This window comes from Anabrus simplex, chromosome 3 (genome assembly GCF_040414725.1).
Source record: "Anabrus simplex isolate iqAnaSimp1 chromosome 3, ASM4041472v1, whole genome shotgun sequence".
NCBI classification, from domain to species: Eukaryota; Metazoa; Arthropoda; class Insecta; order Orthoptera; family Tettigoniidae; genus Anabrus; species Anabrus simplex.
The window spans coordinates 436,550,216-436,577,872 of NC_090267.1; the positions used below are offsets into that span (position 1 = coordinate 436,550,216).

The 27,657-nt window shown below is 40.1% G+C and overlaps 1 protein-coding gene across 1 annotated transcript in view; it reads left to right on the forward strand.

Annotated features, from left to right (window-relative positions):
* Nucleotides 1-1,865: 1,865 nt before the first annotated feature.
* The window catches only part of Cln7 (CLN7/MFS domain-containing 8), a 243,250-nt gene continuing 217,458 nt past the window's right edge, over nucleotides 1,866-27,657 (forward strand). The window contains exon 1 of the mRNA XM_067143485.2: nucleotides 1,866-2,339. Within this exon, the coding sequence (XP_066999586.2) occupies nucleotides 2,308-2,339 (32 nt within the window). The 5' untranslated portion in view covers nucleotides 1,866-2,307. The remainder of the gene's footprint in view (nucleotides 2,340-27,657) is intronic.

Below are 27,657 nucleotides of genomic sequence, written 5' to 3' on the forward strand. Positions count from 1 at the left end.
AAATTAAATTAAAATTTGAAAAGAAGACATTGGAGTCACTTACATAGTTGCTACAAATACCTGCTACTGTAATGGATATTTAAAAATAATCAATTAGAATGTAAATACTGGCCAAGAAAAGGAACAAATATTACATAGAGCACATGATAATGTGAGGTTTTATGGCTTGATTTTTCCCTTCAATCAGTCATCACTTTTCATGGAACTCTGAGAAACAGTCGCTTTTTGTAGTGATGCAGAAGTACCTACTCTTCAGTCTCCTCCACATTACTTTTGTTTATCATCTTACAATGACTACTAAAGCATCAATGTACAGTGTAGCAGTTGAGGTTATGGCAGAACAACAAATAACCGCACCGTGTCTTCACGTCCAATAAAATGGACATACATTTTAATCAGTGTTTTCATCAATTTACTGCATTAAAATCTGATAGTGATTACTAAAATAGTAAAATGTGTAGTTCTTACTTTCATTTTATGCCAATACACATATTTTAGAACCATTGACTTATTTTTAATTCCACAAAGAACGTAGAACACTTACCAGACATGATGAAGCTCCATGGAAAAACAACGATGTTCATTCAAATGCACAGGGGGTGTCAGGAGGATATCCGCGGAGTATTTGGCTTCAAATGTGCCTAAGGGATAGCCAATATACCAACAGAAGTTTTAGTAAGAGTAGGAAAACTGCAATGAATTTGGACTGAGAACCCTGCCGCGTTGGGTTTTTTCCTATTACTCTTACCAGTATTGGTTATTTCTGTATTTGTTTTAGAGATTAATATTATTATTATTATTATTATTATTATTATTATTATTATTATTATTATTATTATTATTATTATTATTATTATTATTATTATTATTATTATTATTATTATTATTATTATTATATTGCTTATGGTTTCACGCCGTACTAACACATAGTCGACTGTGGCGCAAGGATGAGAAAAGGATGGAATTGGGAAGGTAGTAAGCCATGGTCGTGCCTTATGTAAAAGTGGGAAATCGCAGAAAATAGTCTTCAGGATTGCCGACGATGGGATTCGAACCTACTATCTTCCAAATAAAGCTCACAGCTACTCCAATCGAACCGCGCAGTCATCTCACCCGGTCACTGTCTTATTTAAGCATTCTTAAATGCCAATCGAACATTCGTATCAAACATCGCGGTCCTTGGCTAATTTACGACCTGTTAAAACTGGTTACCTCTCCATTTTTCGGTCTATTCTAAATTAAATTACTAAACATCTAAATTAATCCCCCTCCCTGAAAAAGGCCCGTTTGTCAAGAAGCGAAGCATTCCCCCCTCCCCAAATTCCTGTTCTTCTAAATTTACTCCGACCCCCAAAATTAGTTTTTAACAGCTTAGCGAAGAGGGGGTTTCATCCGTGACATGGAGGGGGGGGGTTACATATTTTATTCCTCCATGACAGATAGCTTCTCCCCCGCCAGTGTACATGATTGAGATTTTCCGACTCATCGGCACGTCGCGGAGACAGATGAGTAGAAGGGTTTTGTTTTCACCCTGGGACTGTCATGCACTCACTCTCAAAAAAAAAAAAAAAAAAAGCCGACTATACCGGGATACGATCTAGTAACTATCAGCACTGGGGGCGGACGATTTTGTTTAACTGCCAACTTCGTTGCTTTCCATTATACATCTAAGATTGTGGGATGCCCTCTAGCGGAAAGATTACATACATCAATACAGAGCTAGTCATCCTAGTGAAAGGAGGCGCTGTACGCCGCCAAGTACACTCACAGGGCGTTGGCAAAGTGGTGAACATTGTCACCTATAGTCTGAGCTATTTCTTCACTCAGCTGGGTTTGTTTCATTGTCTAGGGCGAGAAAGAGGGGAGAACTTGTTGCTACCTAGCCAGTTTCCGAGCGACCTTCACGCTGCACACACGTGTCCTGCTGAGAGTTATCACGCAACGGAATGGAAATAACAGATAAAAAAATGATTTTGGTATTTTCATTATTATCGTTCAGAATGTGTGCTGAACGGTGGCCTAAAAGTTAGTTTTGTGAGCGAGATTTAGAACGCATGCGCCTAATGATAACAAGAATAAAAATAAAAGAATAATAGGCTTGCTGTGGAGACGGTGTTGTGTGGCGGAAGCAAGGACTGTCGGTTGTGTATGTTGCTGGCTCTCTCACACTCACACCCACATCAGTGTAGAAACAGACATTGACGGGAGAGGTTGTGCGCGGTGCCGTGCGTTTAGTGTTCGCCCGCCTTGCTATGAGGCATCGGACCAGCCAAAGCCACCTGCACATCAGCAGGAGAACCGTGAACCATGGATTGGTACAGGAAGAGGAAACGGAAAAGGTAATCAATGGAGGAAGGGATACTCCCGCTTTGCAGACGCCTTGTTTTTCAGGTTATATATTATTGCTTCCTGATTTATTGACTATTATGAGTTATTTACGTGATTTTCGTGAATGGGCTGCTGTGGTCCATGATCTTGCATGGAGCAAATAGAAGTTGTTTATATTTATCCCTAACAACGAACAGTTCTTGGATAAAAATATATCATTTAAAAAAGAATGAGCGCATGGTATTGTATATTCCTTACATCTTATCAGACTTAATTTTAATAATTATAAGTTATAATTCGCCTTCCATGTAGATACAGACCTGTGGATACCCATAACAAACTTTATATCTATAGGTTGAATTGTTTGCGAGAAAAGTGTACCTGTGAGGAAATTACAGTGCCATGCACTCATTCTGTTTTGAGCGACTGTAGGTTGTATATTCTGTCATCAGTAGATGAAACAGTTTGGGGCTATTATTATTATTATTATTATTATTATTATTATTATTATTATTATTATTATTATTATTATTATTATCCTAGCATACCTTATTATTCTTTACAGTTTGTTTAATAACTCCATTAGTATTACAACGTCTGTCTCAATTTGTTGGAGTTATACAGTATAATAATTAATATTCGTTAAAATAAGCAGACCGTCATCTCATAATGTGAGATGATTAAACGGACGAAACAAAGCACCCACATGCCAATGGTTTACAAAAATTAAATAATGTCTCAGTGAACTACTGATGTCATTCCACCCCATCTCTCCACTGACAGCTTGGAACATACCGCTTAGTTGAGCAGCTCGTCTCCTTTCTCCCAAGTCTTCCCGGCCCAAACTGTGCAACATTTTCGTAACGCTACTCTTTTGTCTGAAATCACCAGAACAAATCGAGCTGTTTTTCTTTGGATTTTTTCCAGTTCTCGAATCAAGTAATCCTGGTGAGGGTCCCATACACCGGAACCATACTCTAGTTGGGGTCTTACCAGAGACTTATATGCCCTCTCCTTTACATCCTTACTACAACTCCTAAACACTCTCATAACCAAGTGCAGAACGAAATGTATTGTATTTGTAATACGATGTAGGCTATTTATACGTTATTTTATCATCGGGTTGGCCTATAGCAGATCATTATTAATGTACTAATACTTTTATCACCGTGTTTACGAGATATTATTTGACGCATTCTTGAATCAGCTGGAGTATTTAAAGTGAGGTTCTGCCAGACTGCTCTCTACACTTGTCAGACGTTCTGACCCAGATTTTACTAAATGCTTTCACTTTCGCTTCCGCAGTCATTCTCTGCGGGGATGCCTTTCAAGCGGTTATTGTACTCGAAGTGGATCCCTGCTTTTCGGATTTATTTATTTATTTATTTATTTATTTATTTATTTATTTATTTATTTATTTATTTATTTATTTATTTATTTATTTATTTATTTATTTATTTATTTATTTATTTCAGTACAAGTGATCTATGCAAAGATCGCTAGATTGACGACAAATGAACGAGACAGCTGTCATGCCCATCTAAACGGTGGTTGCGGTTCGATTCCCACTGGTTGATTTGATAATGTTGTATGTATGTTGGGTATGCAGCCCGAAGGCTGGTTGTATCCTCAACAGGTCCAGCATTAGCCGTCATAGATTGCCTAAGTGTCACTGGAGAGGCGTACTAGGGAAATGAGGAGTAAGGTAGTTTCCCGTTGCTTTCCTCACTGGACCAGAAGTTGCTATTGCAAATCAGTCTGGCAAGCCCACTGAAATGCGTGCACCAACCGACTCTATGTGCGACATTTTCACACTGTTCATAGCACACTGCATAAGGATTGGCATTACTAACATCACTCATACCTCAGCCACTTTCATATTATCAAAGCCAAACACACGGTTATTCACGGCAATGTCTTCGCTTTCTGTAACCGTCAAAGAGGAAGTCCAGATTTCAGAAATGTGCAGGAAGCAAATAAAAGCGTGAATATTTGTAAACATAATATCGTTATAGTCGTCAGGCCAAGAAGCTCAATCGGTAGAGTGCTGTCCTTCTGAGACCAACTTGGCTGGTTGAATCGTGGCTGGTATTTGAAGGTACTCAAATACGCCAGCCCAGTGTCAGTATTCACTAAAACGTACGTAAAACGTAAAAGAACTACGATACAGAATTCCTGCATCCCGGCGTCTCCGAAAACCGTAAAATTAGTTAGTGAGACGTATGATAATAATAATAATAATAATAATAATAATAATAATAATAATAATAATAATAATAATAATAAATGTTGCCAAGTGATTGACCTCTCATTCGCCACAGTGAGATAGAGAGGATCCAAATAAAATAAACAAAAGAGAGGAAATTCTACGAAGTAGCCTCGGCCCACGTCAACAGAATTCTGAGGGCGTAGGCCTATGTCGCCTGAGGTCAAATGCAGAGCTGTGTTCCAAATTTGAAAAATTCTCTCTTTCTCTCGAATGCCTAAAATAAGAATATACCGAGCAAGTGGCCGTAAGGTTGGGGTCGCGCGGCTATGGGCTTGCATTCGAGAAATAGTGGTTTCGAACCCCACTGTCGGCAGCCCTGGAGATGGTTTTCCGTGGTTTCCCATTTTCACACCAGGCAAATGCTGGGGCTGTACCTTAATTAAGGACACGACCGCTTCCTTCCCACTCCTAGCCCTTTCGTATCCCATCGTCGCCACAACACCTCTCTGTGTCTGGGCAACGTAAAGCAAATTGTAAAAAAATGTAAATGTAAAAAATCTGAATACCACGCAGAATTCTTGATTTTCTCATGACTTCAAAATGTACCACTCTGGTTAACAGCAGTGGAGGAGGGTCTTCGACATTGGTTCAAGAAACAAGTAAGGACAGGTCCACGGGATAAAACATATTGTGGAAAGTGCATGAAGATAAAAGAGTACTATGTCCGAAATTACATTTAAAACGAATATAATATGTTTAGCGTCCACACCGACTGATAACGATCTGTAACAGACACCAGGGTGGCTGAATTTTATTCGTTCTGGAGATACGAAGTTGTCGCGTTTAACCACCCCTCAGATGTCATTCACTACAGCCGGGATTAATCGTCGAAGAGAAAGTTATAAGACTAACTCATGCTATTAAATGTTTCATATCTTCCTTAGATAATTACTGTTAGTACACTGGACAGGGGCAGGGCCAATAAAGGAGACGTCTTTGATAACACCAGCGTTTAATATCCCATAATTTTGTATTGATAGTGCATTTTATGCGATAGTGATAATTGTTGTAATAGCTGACAATAAAAAGGTATTATGAACACGTAGGTTTGACATTTTCAAGTTTAGATTGATGATTTCAAGAAGTTCAGCAATATCTAGCCCGGCTCCATGGCTAAATGGTTAGCGTGCTGGCGTTTGGTCACAGGGGTCCCGGGTACGATTCCCGGCAGGGTCGGGAATTTTAACCATTATTGGTTAATTTCGCTGGCCCGGGGGCTGGGTTGGATGTGTCGTATTCATAATCATTTCATCCGCATCACGACGCGCAGGTCGCCTACGGCGTCAAACAAAAGACTTGCACCAGGCCTCTTCGGAGGCCACACGCCATTATTATTATTATTATTATTATTATTATTATTATTATTATTATTAGCAATTTTTAAATTTGTGGTTACAGTACTGTACAGGATTGGTAGTGGTCGTAATGTTTAAGGAGCCTAATATCGTGATCTTCGGCTTCATAATGTCGAGATCGGAAGTAAACAAGAGTTGTCATAGGGAAATCAGACACAAAGGACTTAAGAGAAACCCTAGCCTCAGAGAACGGAAGAAAGGATGGGCTTATCTCGGGGAACACGGTATAATCGAACACTTACGATTAGGCATTCACGAATATCTTTCTAATTGATCAGTTTGGAACTACGTGTAACTTTCTTCTTCTTCTTGGTATTTTTTAAGTTTTTCAGACTTGACACAGTTTTACGGCTGGGTGCCCTTCGTGATGCCAACCCTATACTACGTATAACAACGTCTATTGGTCATATGTACAGAGTATAACAATACAGTATAAAGGATCTCTTAAACCCATACGGATTATGCTACATCTTTATATAAAAACTTACCACGAACTTTTTTAAATTACCGTGAGAGTTCACTGCGCGGTTTGAGTCATGTAGCTGAAAATTAGCATTCCAGAGATTGCGAAGCTACAAAAACGAACTTTACTTCCAACAAAAACAGTTGTTTTAGGAAACACTGTAGGCATTTCAGGCTGTATTAGTCCTGGTACTATATAACCCTAATATACTCGTGTACAATAGGGTTCAAACTGTTAGGATATTCAATAATATTGGTACTAGCATTTCCATCATATTTTCGTCCTAAAAACAGGACACTAAATTAAATTAAATTATTTTTAAAGGAGATTCAAAATACCAACATTCACGTTTGTAACATCTTCAGTTTTTAAGATATAACTATCCTCTTAAACAGAATTCAACTCGTTTACTTATTTTCACCCCCCTTCCCGTTAAGTCGATTTTCCGGAAACAAAAAATACACGTTTCCATATTTTTGAAGGAGATTCAAAATACCAATTTTCACGTCTGTAACATCTTTGGCTCATACACATATTTCAACTAATTTTTAAATTCTTTTAGCCTTTAAATGTATTTTTCGAAAACGAGTTTTTTCTTCATTTATAAAGGAGTTTCCAAATACCAACTTTCATGTCTCTAACACCTTTAGTTTTTGGGATTATAATATATACCATAGTACTGCTGTATGTGCAAGACATGCAGAATAAGCAGTTTTGACCAATTGTATCTCCTGATTTTTCCTGATTTTCATATCAAAATTCTCCCTTACTGAGCACCTATACTCTAATATAAATGTATCCCCAAAATTTCATTTTTTTTACACCCAGTAGTTTTGGCTCGGCAATGATGAATCAGTCAGTCAGTCAGTCAGTCAGTCAGGACATGTTATTTTATGTACGTATGTAGATATATAAAGAAAATCCTACTTCATTACCATTCTCACCTACGGACTCGAAACAGTTAACCTACATAACAAGGCTAATAATAAAATTCGACAACACAAATGAAATACATCATCAGAACAAGGAACCAAAAGACCAGGAAAGACAAGATCAGAGATGAAACAAACTGGAAGAAGGCTGGCATCAAAATACCTGTTACCGAGCTTTTAGGAAGACGCGGGCTATAATGGTTTGGGCATGTAATAAGGATAGGCAGAAGGAGAACAGCAAGGAATTACTTTGCCAGAGAAATGAGAAAGAAGAATCCAAAAGGGAGGCCAAGGAACCGATGGATAGATACAGTGAAATCGAAGGTCTGCAAGAGTAGTTTCAAGTGGGAGGACATAAAGGAACAGAAACTATATTCTGGTTGGAATAAGTGGTGCGAGCTTGTACACCACACCCGAGAAACTGGATCTGAAGACGATGATGATGATGATGACGGTGACAATGAAAATGGACAAACGTACAGTACCTGAGAGATGATCGGGGAAAAAACCCGTATAGTTCGTTTACACTCGTCTTCTGGGAGGTAGACAGCCAAAACTATTCACCACAGATCTATGGTTCCTATGTTCACAATAATATTTGTGCCTGCTAAACATTCCTTTATTTTAGGAAATAATTTTTCCGCAGGCTGTATTGCTCCGTGTTTATCCAAGAAGTTAACAGGAGTAGATCGGTCTCGAGTCACGTATATATTATTATTATTATTATTATTATTATTATTATTATTATTATTATTATTATTATTATTATTATTGTCCGACTCATTGGCTGAATGGTCATTGTTGAGGCCTTCGGTTCAGAGGGTCCCTGGTTCGATTTTAGTCGATTCTGATTAATTATTCTGGCCCGGGGACTGGGTTTTTGTGTTTGTCCCAACACTTTCCTCTTCATATTCATACAACACTATCAACCGCCACAGAAACACGCAAAAGTGATTAAATCCCTCCATATAGGATTGGCTTCAGGAAAGGCATCCGGCCGTAAAACAGGGCCAAATCCACATGTGCGACACATTTCGCACTCGCGACCCTAGAGCTGTGGGAAAAGCGGTAGAAAAAGAAGAAAAGAAGATATTTATTATTATTATTATTATTATTATTATTATTATTATTATTATTATTATTATTATTATTATTATTATTAGTGAATGGTCCTTTTCGGAACACACAAAGCTTTATTTATGATTTCATTTGCGCAGAATGCAGGATTATTATTATTATTATTATTATTATTATTATTATTATTATTATTATTATTATTATTATTATTATTATTATTATTATTATTATTATTATTATTACAACATTCGTATTCAGGACATTTGGCCATGAACAATGTAAAATTACAGAAAAGAGAAAAACAATTAGACAGCAAGGTAAAATACATAACTTATGGAATGACAGAAAAGGCCTATAAATTAATAGAGCAAAAAAGAAAGGAAAAACACACTTGAAAGAAGAGTACCTCATATTTATTCTATGTATGAACTATAATATACTAATCTATGGTGAAAAGTTGCAAGGACAATAATTACTTATTAGAAGGTCAATAGTTGGAAAACTAACTTAACGTTTCACTCTACTGGGGAAAAAGGAGTCTTTGACAAGACCAACTATGAATAAACGAGGCTCACTGTACCTAAAAATATAAAACTCTCAAAGAGCCACCAATAGAACATGACCTTGTATTACATAAATCATTGCAAAACAAATCACATCCCACCAATACTTCTGAAATCACAAAATGATCTACTTCATACAACAGTTTTCACAGAAATAAACAATGGTTTTCTTTTCGAATGCCTCATTTCATGAAAATTCACCTTGTTGGAAATTCTGCGTAGAACTTCTGGGATTCAGCTCCACACCAAACCTTTAAAGCCTGCATATCTCACCATTTCTCTTGTGTTATCGGCAAATCATCTAAAATGTAACAAAAAATGCGAAGTCGTGTCTGAAGGTCTTATGAACTTACAATGTAAAATAAATTAATATCTTTACCATTATATGCTCTGTCAGGGTACAGCGATTCTCTCTCTGATAGTTGTGCACTCATAGGGCGCTTCCTTCGCGGGGGCCGTATCACAGGAGAGTACCAGATACCATTGTAAGTGTCCCTATGAAATATCATTCGTGGATGGTTCTCCCCTATTCGCAACTCCCAGATGGGCCTTGATTGAAAAGGGCACTTCTTCAGGTAGAATGATACTAGGAACATGGTCCTGTCTCGTACCATCGAATAGTCAACTTCTTTAACTCGAAATGATGTTTTGATCGTGCACTCCTGATTACGTTGTTTCAGTCTTCAGGCATTTCAGTTAGTGATTTTGAATTCATTAGTCCCATGTTTTTCGTCACATTCCAGGTAGGAATGGCCTCGAATCGGTAAATGTGTCACGAACAGACCTGAACCTCTTCTTTTCATGCACCGTGTGATGGAGATATCTTATCAAGGTATAATTCTTGTTTTGGCCTCTGTACGTGTCACAAAACAGTTCAAGGTGGTTAACATAAGCAGATAATTCAACCTGAAAATAGTGGTCCATAAAGGATACTACCTCATTAGCACCTTCTCTAGCTGTAACTTCTGTGTACATGTAGAAAACTGATTTAGAATCCGAGAGCCGGTGAACATTGAATACGTAGAATGAAAACTGGCGCTTGTAGTACACTATGTTAGATGATATGTTCGACAGTGCTTCTGGTAGTCCATCACTAAGCTCTCGACTTCTTCCGACTTCCTGCTTCGGATTATGGATTTGCGTTTTCGCTGATAAAATGTCCGTGCTTTTAAAAGGAATACTTTCTTCTCGACTACTAAAAATTTCAATTTCGGCCTTCCTGTCCACCTCTTCCACTGACAGGTTGTAGAATTCGGTACTGAATGCATACTCGTCGCAGGTACTGCATGTGTCCGGTCTAGGGTAGCCAAACAATGTGTTAAACTCAGTAGGAAATATAGTTCTATAGGTTTCGTAACTCCCTCGATCCTCACTGAACATCTCACAATAGATTTCATACATTTTCTTTATCATAAGATCATCAGGAAGGTAAACTTTAGACACTTCTCAACTGAGTAGTGGCTTTATCGGCCCTTTTGGGACTTGATATGATAGCAAATACTATCGTGAATGGCCGCTGGAAGTTATGTGGTCAATTTCTGTGCTTCCCTCTGCCATTAGGTGCTAACCCACAACATTTCAAAGAGCGCTGAATAGTTTGCAATCATTTTTATTTATTCCGTGAAGGAATAAGAAGTCTTTCTGACATACCAAAATATCAACAAGTATGCATCTTCGTCAGTTCTCCGTATTCTGTAGGAATACGAAGCATCGTGCTTCATCCTCATTCTTCCTGCTCTTTCGTCGTGTTATCCACTGGAATGTAATCATGCCCGCCAGGTGAGCATCTTGTGTATTCCAGTCACCCAACGCATTAAAATCACGAATTCTCTGTATGTCACAAGCTTGTAACTTACTGTTTTTGCAGCTGCATTCCTCACCAATTTTATAACTCTGAGCTCTTAATTTATTTGAAGCATCACATACTTATTTCTCTTCCTGGGTTTATAACAAGCAGACTCAGTTATTTTGTCACACATCATTTCGATTCAACAGCGAGCCAATAATTGAGGTATTCTACCGTAAGAGATTGTTGAAGAAAATGCTCTGTCAACAATCGGTTGAGGATTTATAATGAAAGCTTGTTTCCCTCCAAACTAAGCACAAGGAACACAGTATGAGTATAATCAGTGACCCCTTATTTCATTGTTCACAATGGATTTGCCATCTTGTTTCCCTGCACAAGGAACCTTCAACTAGCAATTGCATGAAAACTATGAGCCTTCTTCCCCTGTGCCATAGAGAGCAACAAACTGCTCAGCGTCTAGTATGTTTTGGAATAAAAATATGACAATCGAAAAAAGTGGACATCCCCCCTTTTCCCCTGGGGTCTTCGCTTGATTCTTTAGATATTACATAACATAACAGCGTACTGAACCTGAGTCTTAACTGGAGATCCCGAGTTCGGTTCCCGACCATGCGAAGGACTTTTACCTGCGTCTGAGGGCTGGTTCCAGGTCCACCCAGTCTACGCGAAAACAAGCGAAGAGCTATCTGACGGCGAGATAGCTGCACCGGTCTAGAAAGTCCGTAATAACGTAATGAAAATCCACAGCCTGTTTCCAGTCATTCGACGGGTCAAAAATGGAATGAATGAAGCCCCATCTAGCGGCGAAGGTAGGAATTGTGTCGGCTGCCGAAGCCTGTCGCACTCCTCTGGGGCAATGGTTAATGAAATGTTGCTGGAATGAAAGATGACTGGGAAAACCGGAGATCGGAAGTAGAACCTGTCCCGCCTCCGCTTTATCCCGCACAAATCTCACATGGAGTGATCGGGACTTGAATCACAGAACCGAGTGATGAGAGGCTGAGGCGCTGCTGCCTGAGCCACGGAGGCTCTCACGAATAACGCATTCTACACTAAAATGTACTGTACAGTCGCTCAATAAAGGAATGTGCGTATGGTATTTTGTAAGTTCCTCGTAGGTACATTTTTCCCAGACACATTTGTTCCTATAGATATGCTTGTTGTGGGTATCCACAGGGTTTGTATAAGGGTCACTCAAATGAAAACCGAACACCTGCTACAATGTGACCATGGCATGGTTTTATTCAAAAGTAATTCCCAGGGTTAGGATTTTTAGGTGCGCACCTTTTTTGTTAGGGTAAAATAAACTGTTCGGAAAGATATCACAGTGTGAAATTTTGTTTCTAGTTGCGAAAAGAGGCATTTTTCACGCACCTTTTTCCCTTTTTTGGGACCTTTATATTCCCCCCCCCCCCAACCATGCCCATAACCGCCCCTTTACCCCTATTTTCTTTTAAGTTTAATTTAAGTTATTCTATAAGATTTGTAATCAATATAAAATATTTTAGTTCACGTCTCCTCAGCTTGCTGTGTACGTGCGAATAGTAAGCCTATCTCTTTCAGTAAACACCGCACGGGAGTTGAAAGCACACCTGCAACAATGGAAAATAATTGTGTGTTCGGCAAAACCTCTTTCTCTCGCTTTACCGCTTTAATGTAGCCCGCAATAATGCAATTGACAATGCGTGATTCTATCCCACCAGAATCAATAGCCTGCTGTTCGAGAATGTGAGTTTATTACTGTGAGAGACGTCATCTGTTCGCATGGAGGCGGAGGTTGGTGACGCAGAGATGTGAGCAACCGCACCCGCGTAGTTCCGAGAATTGAGACTGGGTTCTGCTCGAAGCTACCGGAAATCGCTGAAACTGCAGTTCCACCATGAATGGGAACATTCTGGTAACTGTCGCGGTGTGATAGGAGAGTGTGAAAAAAATGGCGTATGGCTTTTAGTACCGGGAGTGTCCGAGGACAAGGTCGGCTCGCCAGATGCAGGTCTTTTGATTTGACACCCGTAGGCGACCTGGGCGTCGTGATGAGGATGAAATGATGATGAAGACGACACATACACCCAGCCCCCGTGCCAGCGAAATTAACCAATTATGGCTAAAATTCCCGACCCTACCGGGAATCGAACCCGGGAACCCTGTGACCAAAGGCCAGCACGCTAACCATTTAGCCATGGAGCCGGACTAAGAGAGTGTGGACAGCAAGTGAGCGAGTGAGTGCAAGATTGGGTTGTGTGATAGTCGCACTGAGTTAGCAAGTGAACTGGTGTTAGCACTTTGTTACATTACTAAACGAGTGTACTACTACATTTTACCATGCCAAATGTGTCCAGTGCCCGATTTATTGCTCTGGCTCAGGAATTCAAACAAGATTTCATAGACACTGATGGAACTGTTATGCGTTGTACTATTTGTGATTCAAGAATTTTGTTAGATGAAAAAAACCAGCGAGATCGCATCAAACAACACATCTCCAGCTCTAATCATCAACTTCAAGCAAACAAATCGCGGCAACCTTTATTGCGAAATGCGTTTCAATAGAGTTCTTAAAATAAGGCCAAAATTTAAAGGAATTAAAATTGATTTGTGTGCAACTCTTACACAAGCAGGAATTCCACTCAATAAGGTGAACCATCCAGCCCTCAAGGGATTTTTTGAAAAATACACAAAGATGTCAATGCCCGATGATAGTACTTTAAGAAAAAACTACATGGAGCCTGTTTACCAGGAAGCCATACAAAGAATCAAGGAGAAAGTGTCTGATTGCGATGTGGGAATCATTGTGGATGAAACCATCGACTCAATAGAACGATCTGTTTGGAACATTTTAGATTTTCCCTTAGCAGGGGAGAACGTTAAGCCCATGTTTTTAAAAATGTATGAGATGCAGAACGCCAGTGCCAGTACAGTAATGCAGTCAATTATGGACTTCTGCCAAAAACTCTGCCTACTGGTATCGAGTTTGAAAAACTTCTTCTTGTGGTTAAGGACCAGACTCCATACATGGTTTCAGCTGTTAACCAATTGACACTTTTATTTCCTAAGTTGAAGCATGTGACATGCTTGGTTCATGCCCTTCACAGGGTGTTTAAATCCATCAGGAACGAATACGACATCGCAAATCAATTCATCTCTGCCCTGAAGAAGATTCTACTGAAAGCTCCGAGTCGTGTTATTGCCTACAGGTAAACCACTGCCCTACCCCTTCCAAATTTCCCGGTCATTACTCGCTGGGGATCGTGGATTGAGTGTTGTGTGAGTATTTGTGTGAGTATTTTGACAAAATTAGAGAGTTTGTGGTTTCTTTGGATCAAGTCGACGCAGGTACAATTTCAAAGGAACAGCAACTTCTGTTAGCGGAGAAAATACATCATTTGCAGACAGAACTATATTTTGTCCATAGTTACAAGTACCTGACTGCAGTTATTAAACGATTAGAAGAACAAGGTCTGGAAAAGGAAAAGCAATGAGATATTTTTACTTTCGTGAGATAGCAGTTAGATGGCTTTGCCAAAGACAAACTTGAGTCTAGTCTTCAGAATAATCCAGACATTGAGGAATTCACCACAATTGTAGAGTTGCCATTCTGAGTGAATACAAGGTTTGTCCCACTGTTTTCTGTGGATGTCGAAAGAAGCTTTAGCATCTACATTCTATCTCCTAATAGAAACAAACTTATTTTTATAATGTAGAGAAGCTTTATGTCTTGAAGTACAAGAGCTTCATATTATTTTCCTTCTTTTGATGAGTGATAATTTGATGTACTTTTTTGTAATTCAATAAACTAGAATAGAGGAAAGAGAAATCGTTGAATTAGTTTAATAAACCAGCACGTTTTTGTCCTTTTTTTAACCTTATTTGAGCACGTTTTTCCTTCCTTTTTTCATCTGAAATGTTCACCTAAAAATCCTAACCCTGATAATTACCAAAAGCGTTAATAAATTTATCCTACTTGGAAATGAGACGATCAGTTCCAGTTTTGTAGCAAGAGGTAGGTCGCTGACGGATCCACAACCGCACCATCTCTTGCACTTCCTCGTCCGATTGAAACCGACGTCTTCTCCAGGTCATCAAAGTAGTATAATTGGATGGTTCTGCGGCCACCTCCACCTCAGGCTCCCAGAGGCCACCTCCACCTCCACCTCAGCCAGAGGCCTCCCAGATGCCTCCTCCACCTCCACCTCAGCCAGAGGCCTCCCAGATGCCTCCTCCACCTCCCGCGGGAAATTTGAATTTGTAAACAAAGCCACGTGCTTTTTGACAGCTGTCATCGACAACAACGCATCGCTAACCTCAGTACTGCCATCTTGACGGGCCTAAACCTCACTAGTGCCAACTTAACCTCACTAGCGTGAGGTAAACAAAGCCACGTGTTTTTTGACAGCCACGTGCTTTTTTGACAGCTGTCATCCGCCATCTTTAAACTACAAAGCACTGTGCCGCCCTCTATATCGCAGTAGCTGCAAAATTCGTCACCTGTCATCGGCAGTGCTGCCATCTTGACGGGTCTAAACCTTAGTGCTACCAACTTAACCTAACTAGCGCGAGGTAAACAAAGCCACGTGTTTTTTGACAGCTGTCATCCGCCATCTTTAATCCATAGAGCACAGTGCTGCCCTCTTTAGCTACTTACCTTTGAAATGTGGTGGCGGATAATTTGAAAAATGCTTTTTGACAGCAGCCATCTTGCATCGCAAACCTCAGTGCTGCCCTCTTTAGCTAGATACCTGTGGTAGCAGACAATTCCACGTGACAGCAGCCATCTTTAATCAAGAGAGCACCGTGCTGCCCTCTATGTGGTGGTGGCAAATTGAAAAATTCCACGTGCTCTTGTTTGGAAACAAACTCACGTGCTTTTTTGACAGCTACCATCCACCATCTTTAATCAACAGAGCACAGTGCTGTACTCTTTAGCTAGATACCTTTGAAATGTGGTGGCGGCAATTTGAAAAATTCTATGTGCTCTTGTTGGGAAACAAAGCCACGTGCTTTTTTGACAGCTGTCATCCGCCATCTTTAATCAATAGAGCACTGTGCTGCTATCATGCGGGCAATTTCGTTAGCTGTCATCCGCCATCTTTAATCCAGAGAGAACAGTGCTGCACTCTATGTGGTGGCGGTAAATTCCATGTGCTTTACAAACCTATGTGCTTTTCTGACAGCTGTCATCCGCCATCTTTGAGAACAGTGCTGCACTCTATATGGTGACGGCAAAATTCCACGTAGAAACAAAGCCATGTGCTTTTTTGACAGCTGTCATCCGCTATCTTTAATCACCGTGCTGCCCGGTGGCGGCAAATTCCACGTGCTCTTGTTTGGAAACAAAGCCATGTGCTTTTTTGACAGCTGTCATCCGCCATCTTGAATCACCGTGCTGTCCCCTCTTTAGCTACTTACCTTTGACAGCCGTCATCCGCCATCTTTAATCACCGTGCTGCCCGGTGGCGGCAAATTCCACGTGCTCTTGTTTGGAAACAAAGCCATGTGCTTTTTTGACAGCTGTCATCCGCCATCTTTAATCACCGTGCTGTCCCCTCTTTAGCTACTTACCTTTAACAGCTGTCATCCGCCATCTTTAATCACCGTGCTGCCCGGTGGCGGCAAATTCCACGTGCTCTTGTTTGGCACTGCATTGCAATCAAACACTGTTTAGAAAAAAAAATCTCTTCTCAACATGAGCTAGACAATAACATACTTACGAATCTGCTCATCACCTTCTTTCTTCTTCTATGAGTAATAAACAAAAACTCTATCTTGCAAATAAGGAGCGGGAGGAAGGTGATACCTAACCTAAAATAAAAGAATATGCTAATTCTACATTATTTATTTACATCTTGTATGTACAAGTTTTATCTTGAATCATTTTACCCCAGTGATGCTTGCGTACTTCTCGATGCAATTCTTGAATGTACAAGTTTAAACTTGCCGTACTACACTCTCAGCGTACCTCTCCCGAATTGTGATGTAAGACAGCGTAACGTAAGTACACACACCTCTAGCATAATGTTTATGTAAAGTAGTACTTATCAATACTACTATGCCCCCAGGCTAGCGTGTTGGTAGAATTTGGGATGACAAACCGTTTACAATCATCGCTATTAAGGGCTACCTTACTAATTAAATGAGTGTACAACTGGTGCTTCTTGCTTCTAATGACAGACATTTGCTTATGCAAAACAGGTGGATTACTTTTAATGCAATTGTTATAGTTTTCAAAACTTAGCTGATTCTGAACGACATTCTTTTTAACCCCCTTCAATCTCTTTATTTGTAATTCATTTAAGAGTTTTATGCAATATGACTTGGATTTAGTACCTACAAATGAATCGATAATATTCCCAGCACATTCATCTTTCATTTTACCTAGAACCTTTTTGTTCACTAGCGGTAGATGATATTGATTATCTGCAGGATAGTTACTCGTATCAAACCTACCCAAGTCTGGCTTTATATCATTGTAATAGTCATCAGTTTTGATTTGATAAATAAACGAATCGGTATCTGTGTAGAGCAATTGCGCATTATGCGCGTACTTCTTCATCATATAATCGTAATGGAATTCATACATGAGTGTTTTAGCCAATTCAAGTACTGTGAAGCCGACGTAGGTAGGTTTGTCATACTTAACCCTGACACGATTCATCTGTATAATAACTAAATTCTCATGTATGATGGTGCAGCTGTGGAAATTTGGTTTACTTATTAAATAGTTAGCACCATACCTTTTCTTAATATTATCCCAGTTTGTAATCAATTTTACATCAACGCGTTTGTCAACATTCTCCATAGTCTTACCAAACACACTGTTATTCATGAGCTTGTAGAAATCTTTTTCAAACTCGTTAACCGCATTCGTTCTTAAATTATTGTTCAGATCGATATATGGCTTTAGCCACGGTGACTGATTAAATTCTAGTACGCGATGAATTTTGGATAACTTCAAACCATGCTGCAAACACTGTTTTAAATTTCGGTAATGAATGATATACTTAGATTTATCGCATAAATTAGCAATGAGCATTTTCGTCGTTGATGCAATGTACGGGGACTTCATATTTTCAGGGCAGAACGGTAGGTCATTATGAGAAATGTGTAACTCTTTAGGATACTGTAAGTCAACTTCGAGGAAATAACCTTTATCAGCTTCATCGCCTAGGGCGTGTAGCTGTAAAGCATCAATTTCGCACTGCGTCAGCCAGCGGAAACCACTCACCGGTAGATGCTGGCTCATCGCGCACCCATACTGATTATTAGCATCGAGGTAAACGATATACCGAGATTCCTGACTAGAATCGAAACTCGGCATGTACTTATTATTAGCCCTCGAATATCGTCCGCTGCACTGACTCAGACCGCCTCGAATGGATGCTTTTATAAAGTGCACCATATCGATATCAGTTAGCAGCTCTAAATTCACACGCGTGTATTTTAACATCGCGTCCCAACTTAACCCAGGTGCAGTAAAATACTGACATGGGTCAAGGCTGTAGGTGTTCATGCAAACACAGCGAAAATTTTCAAAAACACCAGCTAACAAAAGTACATCTGTCTTTAAATATAAATCGGAGTATTCACCTAGCGTTTGAATGTGGAACTGCTCCCAGATATGTTGTGCATGTAAATAGTCATCATCACTAATATCTGCTGAATTCAGCGAGCTGTAAAAGGATTGTTTCGATGGTAAGGCACGTTCTTCGAGGCGATCTAAGCAGTCGAGATATTCGTAACAAAAAACACCCTTACGCCGAAGTAAATTAAACTGCGCTTCTTCAGGGAAAACGCGTCGAATTTCCGTAAATTGTTCAGGCTGTAAATGACTAGAAAGTTTATCGAGGCTACTCGCCATAAAGCGAAACGAGTCAAGGAATCTCAGTTTTATAGAATGCTCAGCATCTACTTTTACAGACTTTGCAAACGCAATGTACCGCTCTTTATTCTGAGGGATTATATCTACTTTTTCATCCGAAGCTCCAAATTGTGAAATGATGAAATGAGAGTCGTAACCAGATAAGTTATGAAAAATTACAGGGATAAATTTAGGAACTCTATATTTAAGATTACAGCTATAATGAGCGGCACATCTGTAGAAACCAGTTAAATGATCATGATCAAAAACTTTAGGGTCATTTTCGGAAAATTCCCCATCACAAATGCTACACTTTGTAGCACGTTCATGATCATTTAACTGAATTTCGGTGAGTGGCTTCATAGGAATATTACTATTCAGAATACGACCGAGACGAACTGCATCACTTTCAAGTCTTTCTAAAAATACTTTAGCAGCATCATGTCCTCGATACAGCTCTAACTTGTTAAGCGTACTATCGTAACTACACTTGATGTAATACGCGAAGCTATACGGGACATGCATGTGCGTAGTATTAGTGAAAGAGTTGTCAGGATTAGGTGAGCATGTGTTGCATGGCGTGAGGATGGCTTCAAAGTCTGCATAAATCACGAACGGTACCCACATCTGCTTGTGAAAATTTGTAAATTTTAAAACATTATTGCCTGTAGTAGGTATCTCTGTACGTACATGATTGCAGTCATTCTTGGAATGCTTCGTTAACTGATCTTCAGTTCTAAAATACTGCAAGCATCCATCACATAGCCAGTTTTTGTTACACCTGTTTGACAACTGACTGCCAACAAGTCTACTCAGATTTTTAATCCAGCAAAAGTGGCTATTCTCACTGTTTTCAATATAGAGTAAATTAACGTGAGTACTCTTCTTATGACATGTATAATACAGAGGACCTACTACAGACTTTTTCTCTACACCATACACATTAATACTAATGTTATTTAGTTCCTCAAAGCGCTTAATATCCTTTATCTGCACAGGAAATTCTATACTATCGAAATTTAGCTGCGTTGAATAGTGTGGATAGGATGATGTTCTCTTAGCTACGTCTGATTTCGCAGGATTTAAAGCCGACATCACCGCCCATGCAAAACATGCTTCGTCATTGTTTTGGATGTTTACAACAGCTTTTCTTTGCTGAATCCATGTCGGCAGCTCGATGTGCGAAGATCCACGCATAGGATTGTACTTATTGATGTTAACTTCTAGATACATTATCTCAACTAAAGCCCACCCTGATTCCTTTTCCTGAAATTCCTCGCTCTTAGTTGAAATAATGTTAGAGACATCCCTAAGTACATCACCAAAATTAGTCGACTCACTTATGACAAAATTCTTCGTATTAAATGATTTAATGTCCGTTATTTCGGATTCATCCGTGCTTTTAATGTACAAGGCGAAAAGTTCAAAATTAACTTTAAATAAACTATGATTGGACAAAGATTTAGCAAGAAGCTGTTGTACATCCGGTTGAACGCAATTTAAAAAGTTTGAAGTGCTATGAAACTTTTGACTGGTGCGAATTCGGTAACTAGCAATCCTACTTTTAAATGCTGTATTAATTTCCTCGATGTTTGCGTTACTACCACTTCTACACGCATTATTTTTATGCGCATTACTCCGTAAGTGTCCCTGAAAATGCGAAGATGGTACATCAGTGTTACAGTGCTCGCAGTGAATAGTTTGAAGTTCATTTTTCCTAGGTTTTTTACTACTAGTACTTTCTACAGCTACATCAGTAGCTGCACGCTTTTTCCCTACTACTACCTGAGGGCAAGTAGATATTTGATGTACCTCTGCTAAGTGAGCCTGGTATTGCTCTACATTAGCGAAGTACAGCCCGCAAACATCACATAAAGCAGATGTTATGCTAGGGTGTTTTGATTTCATATGGCGCATGAAGTTATCTCGCCTTGTAAACGATGCCTCACACTGCTCGCAGGTGAACGTAGACGCTTCTCCATGTTTGATTTGTAAATGCCGTGTAAGGGCATCTCTTCTTGTAAAAGTTATATCACACTGCGAGCAGGGAAACATCTGAAAAGAGAACAACCAATAGAGATTAGCCTAAAGTTGCGATGTTCAACCTATAGAGGTTGGACATGGCTGTGAGTTAGGCCTATAGCATGAGGATTGAAGAGAACGACTAAAGTTACGATGTTCGGAAGAAACCAAGTTTCAACCTGTTGAGGACAGACATAGCTACGTGTGCGTGTTTGAAATTATACCACGTCTATAGTATGAGGATTAAAGAGAACAACTATTTATGATTAGCTTAAAGTTACGATGTTCAGAAGAAACCAACTTTCAACCTGTTGAGGGCAGACATAGCTATGTGTGCGTGTTTGAAATTATACTACGTCTATAGTATGTAGATTAAAGAGAACAACTATTTATGATTAGCTTAAAGTTACAGAAGAAACCAAGTTTAAGCCTGTTGAGGACGGACACAGCTATGTGTGCGTGTTTGAAATTATACCACGTCTATAGTATGTAGATTAAAGAGAACAACTATTTATGATTAGCTTAAAGTTACAGAAGAAACCAAGTTTCAGCCCGTTGAGGGCAGACATAGCTATGTGTACGTGTTTGAAATCATACCACGTCTATAGTATGTTGATTAAAGAGAACAACTATTTATGATTAGCTTAAAGTCACGATGTTCGGAAGAAACCAAGTTTCAACCTGTTGAGGACAGACATAGCTACGTGTGCGTGTTTGAAATTATACCACGTCTATAGTATGAGGATTAAAGAGAACAACTATTTATGATTAGCTTAAAGTTACGATGTTCGGAAGAAACCAACTTTCAACCTGTTGAGGGCAGACATAGCTATGTGTGCGTGTTTGAAATTATACTACGTCTATAGTATGTAGATTAAAGAGAACAACTATTTATGATTAGCTTAAAGTTACAGAAGAAACCAAGTTTAAGCCTGTTGAGGACGGACATAGCTATGTGTGCGTGTTTGAAATTATACCACGTCTATAGTATGTAGATTAAAGAGAACAACTATTTATGATTAGCTTAAAGTTACAGAAGAAACCAAGTTTCAGCCCGTTGAGGGCAGACATAGCTATGTGTACGTGTTTGAAATTATACCACGTCTATAGTATGTTGATTAAAGAGAACAACTATTTATGATTAGCTTAAAGTTACGATGTTCGGAAGAAACCAACTTTCAACCTGTTGAGGGCAGACATAGCTATGTGTGCGTGTTTGAAATTATACTACGTCTATAGTATGTAGATTAAAGAGAACAACTATTTATCAATAGACTAAAGTTACGATGTTCGGAAGAAACCAAGTTTAAGCCTGTTGAGGACGGACATAGCTATGTGTGCGTGTTTGAAATTATACCACGTCTATAGTATGTAGATTAAAGAGAACAACTATTTATGATTAGCTTAAAGTTACAGAAGAAACCAAGTTTCAGCCTGTTGAGGACGGACATAGCTATGTGTGCGTGTTTGAAATTATACCACGTCTATAGTATGTAGATTAAAGAGAACAACTATTTATGATTAGCTTAAAGTTACAGAAGAAACCACGTTTCAGCCCGTTGAGGGCAGACATAGCTATGTGTACGTGTTTGAAATCATACCACGTCTATAGTATGTTGATTAAAGAGAACAACTATTTATGATTAGCTTAAAGTTACGATGTTCGGAAGAAACCAACTTTCAACCTGTTGAGGGCAGACATAGCTATGTGTGCGTGTTTGAAATTATACTACGTCTATAGTATGTAGATTAAAGAGAACAACTATTTATCAATAGACTAAAGTTACGATGTTCGGAAGAAACCAAGTTTAAGCCTGTTGAGGACGGACATAGCTATGTACGCACCTCGTCTATAGTATGTAGGTTGAAGAGAACAATTATTTATGAATAGCTTAAAGTTACGGAAGAAACCAAGTTTAAGCCTGTTGAGGACGGACATAGCTATGTGTGCGTGTTTGAAATTATACCACGTCTATAGTATGTAGATTAAAGAGAACAACTATTTATGATTAGCTTAAAGTTACAGAAGAAACCAAGTTTAAGCCTGTTGAGGACGGACATAGCTATGTGTACGTGTTTGAAATTATACCACGTCTATAGTATGTAGATTAAAGAGAACAACTATTTATGATTAGCTTAAAGTTACAGAAGAAACCAACTTTCAGCCCGTTGAGGGTAGACATAGCTATGTGTACGTGTTTGAAATCATACCACGTCTATAGTATGTTGATTAAAGAGAACAACTATTTATGATTAGCTTAAAGTTACGATGTTCGGAAGAAACCAAGTTTAAGCCTGTTGAGGACGGACATAGCTATGTGTGCGTGTTTGAAATTATACCACGTCTATAGTATGTAGGTTGAAGAGAACAATTATTTATGAATAGCTTAAAGTTACGGAAGAAACCAAGTTTCAGCCTGTTGAGGGCAGACATAGCTATGTACGCACCTCGTCTATAGCGTGAGGATTAAAGAGAACAACTATTTATCAATAGACTAAAGTTACGATGTTTTAGAAGAAACCAAGTTTCAACGAATAGAGGTCAGACATACCTTAAAATCTTCGCGCTGCAAACTGTTACTCGGATGAATAAAATGCGTGCGTTCAAGCCTGAAACTTGAATGATAATATTCTGGTCGAATCTAAAAAGAAAAGAACAAACATATATGAATGCAGTGTAGGGTGTATCAGCTAGCCTAGTTATCTTTACAACTCAAAGTTCGAAAACATACCTTAAAAAAAATGAATGTGCTGCAGACTGTTACTCGGATGAATAAAATGCGTACTTTCAAGCCTGTAACTCGAACGGTACCTAAAAAAGAAAAGAACAAACATATATGAATGTAGTGTAGGGTGTATCAGCTAGCCTAGTTATCTTTACAACTCAAAGTTCGAAAACATACCTTAAAAATGCATGTGCTGCAGACTGTTACTCGGATGAATAAAATGCGTACTTTCAAGCCTGTAACTCGAACGGTACCTAAAAAGAAAAGATCAAACATATATGAATGTAGATGTCTATTACCTAGCGTAGAAGTTGCTTTGCAGACAGTAACTAACAGTTCTAGCTTACCTTAAGATAAAGGCTGAAGAATAATATTCACAGCAGACAGTACTTAGACGGGAGATGTGTACGTGATAAACGCATACAGAGAACTGTGAGCACTTCACGCAGACTGCAGCGAGTAAATATGCTGCTTGTTACCAAGCGGATGTGAAAATCGCTGACAACTGCAGTACAGTCGGAACGAAGTGTTTATGCAACAAGAGCACTCCTGTAGTCCCGCAGGCTGACGTATTTAAGCCGGAATCGAACCTCCTGTTGACGCCGAGGTGTCAGAATTTAAGAGTTCTGCAGTGGATCGAGCCTTGGAAAGTTAGCGCGCGATCCTCGACTTCTGGACTTAAACGGGAGGGTACTAAGCTACATCCGCGGTATTCCTTACCTGTAGGCACTTAAAGGTATTGGGCTAAAACTACATTTAGCTAGATCATGTAATGACGATCGCGCAGGCCCCTCGCCTAGCATTTACGGCTTCTAGTTCGAACCCGCTATCCCCGAAGTAGCGAGAATGATTGGAGAGTGTTGAGGGTGATTCATTCGTCGGATGGAGGCGTTAAGCTATGTGCAGGCTTCTTCTAGTCGGGGTACGCGATTCAAATCCTAGCAACTTATACCGTCGGGAAGGGCATCCGGCTAGATCATGCAATGACGATCACGCAGGTCCCTCGCCTAACATTTACGGCTTCCAGTTCGAACCCGCTATCTTCCGAAGTAGCGAGAATGATTGAAGAGTGTTTGAGGGTGATTCATTTGTTGGATGGAGGTGTTAAGCTGGCTTCTTCGGTAGGAGTAGGCTATGTCGGGATATCGATTTAAAATCCTAGTCAGGAAGGGCAACCGGCCGTATAAAGCTATGGTGTGAGGCGGGGTGTGCAAAAAAGCTAGCTATAAGTAAGGGTTGTTGATGGGGACGTTAAACCTTGTGCAGACTCCTTCGAAAATGATTTTTTGAGTACAAGAGTGTTGATGGTGATTCATTTGTCGGATGGAGGCAATAAGCCTTGTGCAGGCTTCTTCAGCGGGAGTAGGCTATGTGTCGGTACCGGGATATCTAGTTATAAAACCCGCTACAACAAATTTATCACGTATACTGCGATTTAAAATCCTAGTCAGGAAGGGCAGCCGGTCGTAAAACTATAGTGTGAGGCGGGGTGTGCAAGAAAGCTAGCATTAAGTAAGGGCTGTTGATGGGGGCGTTAAACCTTGTGCAGACTCCTTCGAAAATGATTTTTTGAGTACAAGACTTGACGGTGATTCATTTGTCGGATGGAGGCAATAAGCCTTGTGCAGGCTTCTTCAGCGGGAGTAGGCTATGTGTCGGTACCGGGATATCTAGTTATAAAACCCGCTACAACAAATTTATCACGTATACTGCGATTTAAAATCCTAGTCAGGAAGGGCAGCCGGTCGTAAAACTATGGTGTGAGGCGGGGTGTGCAAGAAAGCCAGCATTAAGTAAGGGCTGTTGATAGGAGGCGTTAAACTATGTGCAAGCTCCTTCACCAGGAGAAGCCTACATGCCGGTACCGTGCAGGTTCTTTGGATAGGAGTAGGCACTGTGTGTGTTTTAACCTCTCCGTACAATCATGATAGTTTACGTTAGGAACTTACATAGGCTAAATGCTACACATTCCGTGGCAGAGCCAGGAATCGAACTCGGACCTCCGAGGGTAGCAGCTAATCACACTAACTACTGCACTACAGAGGAGGACTATTTCAGAATATTTTACAACCTTAATTAGTACTGTGTTTTAAGAGCTTACATGCTACTCGGCTAAGAAGACGTTCGCGAGTTACAAGCCGCTGATCAGCATGCCGTGTCCTCGTTCAAGGTCGAGCCGGAAGATACGTGTACAATTTCAGCTAACACACGCATTCCACACAACTCGCTCAGAATGACTGTGCCGATACTTCGAGGACTGTAGAACAAATCTATAGCCTACAGTATGCATGCCTCTCACCCGGTAGTCTCGGGTTCGATTCTCTTGAGGATAAAAATGTGTTTAAATCACATGAATGTGTTGAGTTGTCCTTCCTGATGCAAAACTAGCAGTATCTAACCTCATACACCATAGTTTTACGACCGGTTGCCCTTCCTGACAACTCGGATTAAGAATCTGTTTTACAACGTCTAACACGGGGAATCGGGGATTTACAGCTAGATGCACTTCTTAGATTTTAAATCACGAACTATTGTTTTACGGCCGGATGCCCTTCCTGACGCAAAACTAAGATTTTAAATCGCAAGAATTTGTTTTTAAGACTAGTCGCCCTCCCTGATGCAAAACTAGCAGTATCTAGCCTCATACACTATGGTTTTCGACCGGTTGCCCTTCCTGACGTCAAAGAACTCGGATTAAGAATCTGTCGAGAATCGAGGGATTTACAGCTTAAAGATGGCAGATGACAGCTGTCAGAAAAGCATATAGGTTTGTAAAGCACATAGAATTTACCGCCACCACATAGAGTGTAGCACGGTGATTAAAGATGGTGGATGACAGCTGTCAAAAAAGCACATGGCTTTGCTTCCAAACAAGAGCACGTGGAATTTGCCGCCACCGGGCAGCACGGTGATTAAAGATGGCGGATGACAGCTGTAAAAAAAGCACATGGCTTTGTTTCCAAACAAGAGCACGTGGAATTTGCCGCCACCGGGCAGCACGGTGATTAAAGATGGCGGATGACGGCTGTCAAAGGTAAGTAGCTAAAGAGGGGACAGCACGGTGATTAAAGATGGCGGATGACAGCTGTCAAAAAAGCACATGGCTTTGTTTCCAAACAAGAGCACGTGGAATTTGCCGCCACCGGGCAGCACGGTGATTAAAGATAGCGGATGACAGCTGTCAAAAAAGCACATGGCTTTGTTTCTACGTGGAATTTGCCGTCACCACATAGAGTGCAGCACTGTTCTCAAAGATGGCGGATGACAGCTGTCAGAAAAGCACATAGGTTTGTAAAGCACATGGAATTTACCGCCACCACATAGAGTGCAGCACTGTTCTCTCTGGATTAAAGATGGCGGATGACAGCTAACGAAATTGCCCGCATGATAGCAGCACAGTGCTCTATTGATTAAAGATGGCGGATGACAGCTGTCAGAAAAGCACATAGGTTTGTAAAGCACATGGAATTTACCGCCACCACATAGAGTGCAGCACTGTTCTCTCTGGATTAAAGATGGCGGATGACAGCTAACGAAATTGCCCGCATGATAGCAGCACAGTGCTCTATTGATTAAAGATGGCGGATGACAGCTGTCAAAAAAGCACGTGGCTTTGTTTCCCAACAAGAGCACATGGAATTTTTCAAATTGCCGCCACCACATTTCAAAGGTATCTAGCTAAAGAGTACAGCACTGTGCTCTGTTGATTAAAGATGGTGGATGGTAGCTGTCAAAAAAGCACGTGAGTTTGTTTCCAAACAAGAGCACGTGGAATTTTTCAATTTGCCACCACCACATAGAGGGCAGCACGGTGCTCTCTTGATTAAAGATGGCTGCTGTCACGTGGAATTGTCTGCTACCACAGGTATCTAGCTAAAGAGGGCAGCACTGAGGTTTGCGATGCAAGATGGCTGGTGTCAAAAAGCATTTTTCAAATTATCCGCCACCACATTTCAAAGGTAAGTAGCTAAAGAGGGCAGCACTGTGCTCTATGGATTAAAGATGGCGGATGACAGCTGTCAAAAAACACGTGGCTTTGTTTACCTCGCGCTAGTTAGGTTAAGTTGGTAGCACTAAGGTTTAGACCCGTCAAGATGGCAGCACTGCCGATGACAGGTGACGAATTTTGCAGCTACTGCGATATAGAGGGCGGCACAGTGCTTTGTGGTTTAAAGATGGCGGATGACAGCTGTCAAAAAAGCACGTGGCTGTCAAAAAACACGTGGCTTTGTTTACCTCACGCTAGTGAGGTTAAGTTGGCAC